Source organism: Terrapene carolina, unplaced genomic scaffold (assembly GCF_002925995.2).
Source record: "Terrapene carolina triunguis isolate 2854851 unplaced genomic scaffold, T_m_triunguis-2.0 Scaffold33218, whole genome shotgun sequence".
NCBI classification, from domain to species: domain Eukaryota; kingdom Metazoa; phylum Chordata; order Testudines; family Emydidae; genus Terrapene; species Terrapene triunguis.
In genome coordinates this window covers 3,469-5,642 of record NW_020697569.1, presented here as the reverse complement: position 1 = coordinate 5,642, position 2,174 = coordinate 3,469, and the positions used below count along the sequence as shown (strand labels likewise).

At 54.0% G+C, this 2,174-nt stretch overlaps 1 protein-coding gene across 1 annotated transcript; it reads left to right on the top strand.

The window, feature by feature from the left end:
- Window positions 1–4: 4 nt before the first annotated feature.
- Window positions 5–1,070, top strand: LOC112122838 (paired immunoglobulin-like type 2 receptor alpha; the record flags this gene model as incomplete). Its single annotated transcript, XM_024221549.1, has 2 exons — window positions 5–236; window positions 772–1,070. Coding segments are annotated over 2 exons (531 nt in total), but the record flags the coding sequence as incomplete, so codon positions are not given.
- Between the last annotated feature and the right edge of the window lie 1,104 nt (window positions 1,071–2,174).

The following is a 2,174-nucleotide window of genomic DNA, read 5'->3' as shown; positions in this document are numbered from 1 at the left end:
GGGGGGGTACCATGGTGAGTTTATCTACAATCACACTGAGGGGTTCACCCGCCCGGATTACGAGGGCCGCATCGTCCTGGTCAGGGACCCGCGGGGGAGCCGAACGGCCTCGATCCGCATCAACCGGCTGTGGGAGTCGGACGCCAGCGAGTACATCTGCCACGTCAGGGTGCAGAAGAACGACGGCGAATGGGAGCAATGGCGCGGTGTCCCTGGGACCCGCCTCACGGTGACAGGTGAGAGGGGATGAACCATGGGGGGCGCCGGGATACCGCAAGGAGAGAGAGAAAGAGAGAGAGCTGTTACCGGGCACAGATCCCCCAGATCTAGGGGCAAAGGAGGGTCCCCCCATATCTGGGGAGGCAGTTGGGGGAAGAAGGGTCCCCCCCACATCCATGGGGCAGTGGAGGAAGCAGGGGGATAGACAGAGAGAGAGAGAGATATGCTACAAGGCACAGATCCCCCACAATTAGGGGTAAGGGGGGTTCCCATATCTGGGGGGGCAATGGGGGGAAGCAGGGTCCCCCCCATATCCATGGGGCAGTGGGGGAAGCAGGGTCCCCCTCATATCCAGGGGACAGTGGGGGAAAGCAGGGTCTCACATAACTTGGGGGCCGTAAAGGGGAGCAGGGACCCTCCATATCTGGACGGCTGGGGCAAAGGGGTCACTGCACCCTTCGAGCAGGGGAGTGGATGGGTTTGGGGGGACGGAGTTTGCCAGGGGAGCCCGGACTCACCTGCTGTCCCCTGCTCCCTTCTCAGAGTGGGAAGCTCCCAGCCCCACGGACAGCACGCGGCACCCAGAAATGGTCACACCTGGCGCAGGGGATGCAGAGAGAACCGACCCCCGGCGCATCGACACCGTTCACCTCGTCATCGTCGGCCTCGTCCTGGTGCTTTCCAATGCCGGCGTCTCCGTCGTGGTCTTTGCCCTGGGCCGGCGGCTGGGCTGGGATCACGGCCCAGAGAGCGTCACCGGGCAGGTGTCAGGGAGCGACGCACTGTCGGCATCAGGATTCGAACTCACCTCCCTGGTGGAGAGCTCTCTGCCAGGCATCCCCAGGGAATGACACCGTCCAGCAGCAGTAGAATGGCTGTTATCCTCCAGCGAAACACCCGCTAGCCAGAGCAGAGAGGGATGGATAGTGTGCAAGGGGGGGAAAGGGGGAGTGTGGGGATAGATAGATAGATAGATAGATAGATAGATAGATAGATAGATAGATGGGGGGGTGTGACTTTGCACTCTATATGATTTTATGAAAGTATGCTGATGAGTGTGAATATAATGTAACTGGAATATGCTTCATGCAAAAGGTCTCTTGGAAGGTATCATTACAAAGCTTATAATCTACTGATGGCTCCCAGCAACTAAGACAATTGGTTGTAAATGGCTCTGTTTACTTGCAAGCCCTCCTGTGAGTCAGGCTTGGAAGAGTGAAGGCTTGGGGGGGTCTCACAGGACATGTGATCATGTCACCTGGTACTGGAATCCATCTTAAACCTGGGGCTTTTCCACTTAGAAAGAGGGGTGGGGACCCAGAGGGACAAAAGATTCCTGCCTTGTGCCAAAGCTATAAAAGGGGGTGGAGCAGGACAAAGGGGGCAGCAGTCATGAGAAATCCCCTAACTACCACCTGAGCTGGAACAAGGACTGTACCAGGGGAAAGGATTGGGCCCAGACTAGGAAGGAGTCTAGTCTGTGAAAGAAGCTGATTGCAACATCTCTGAGGGTGAGATTTTATCTGTATTCAGTTTCCTACTATATTGGGCTTAGACTTGCATGTTTTTGTTTTATTTTTCTTGGTAACTTACTTTGGTCTGTCTGTTATTACTTGGAACCACTTAAATCCTACTTTTTATATTTAATAAAATCACTTTTGCTTATTAATTAACCCGGAGTAAGTAATTAATTCCTGGGGGAGCAAACAGCTGTGCATAGCTCTCTATCAGTGATATGGAGGGCAGACAATTTATGAGTTTACCCTGTATAAGCTTTATACAGAATAAAACGGATTTATTTGGGGTTTGGATCCCATTGGGAGATGGGTGTCCAGGTGCTAGAGACTGGAGCACTTCTGAAGCTGTTTTCAGTTAAGTCTGCAGCTTTGGGGGGACGTGGTTCAGACCTGGGTCTGTGTTTACAGCAGGTTAGCATGTCTGGCTCAGCAAGGCAG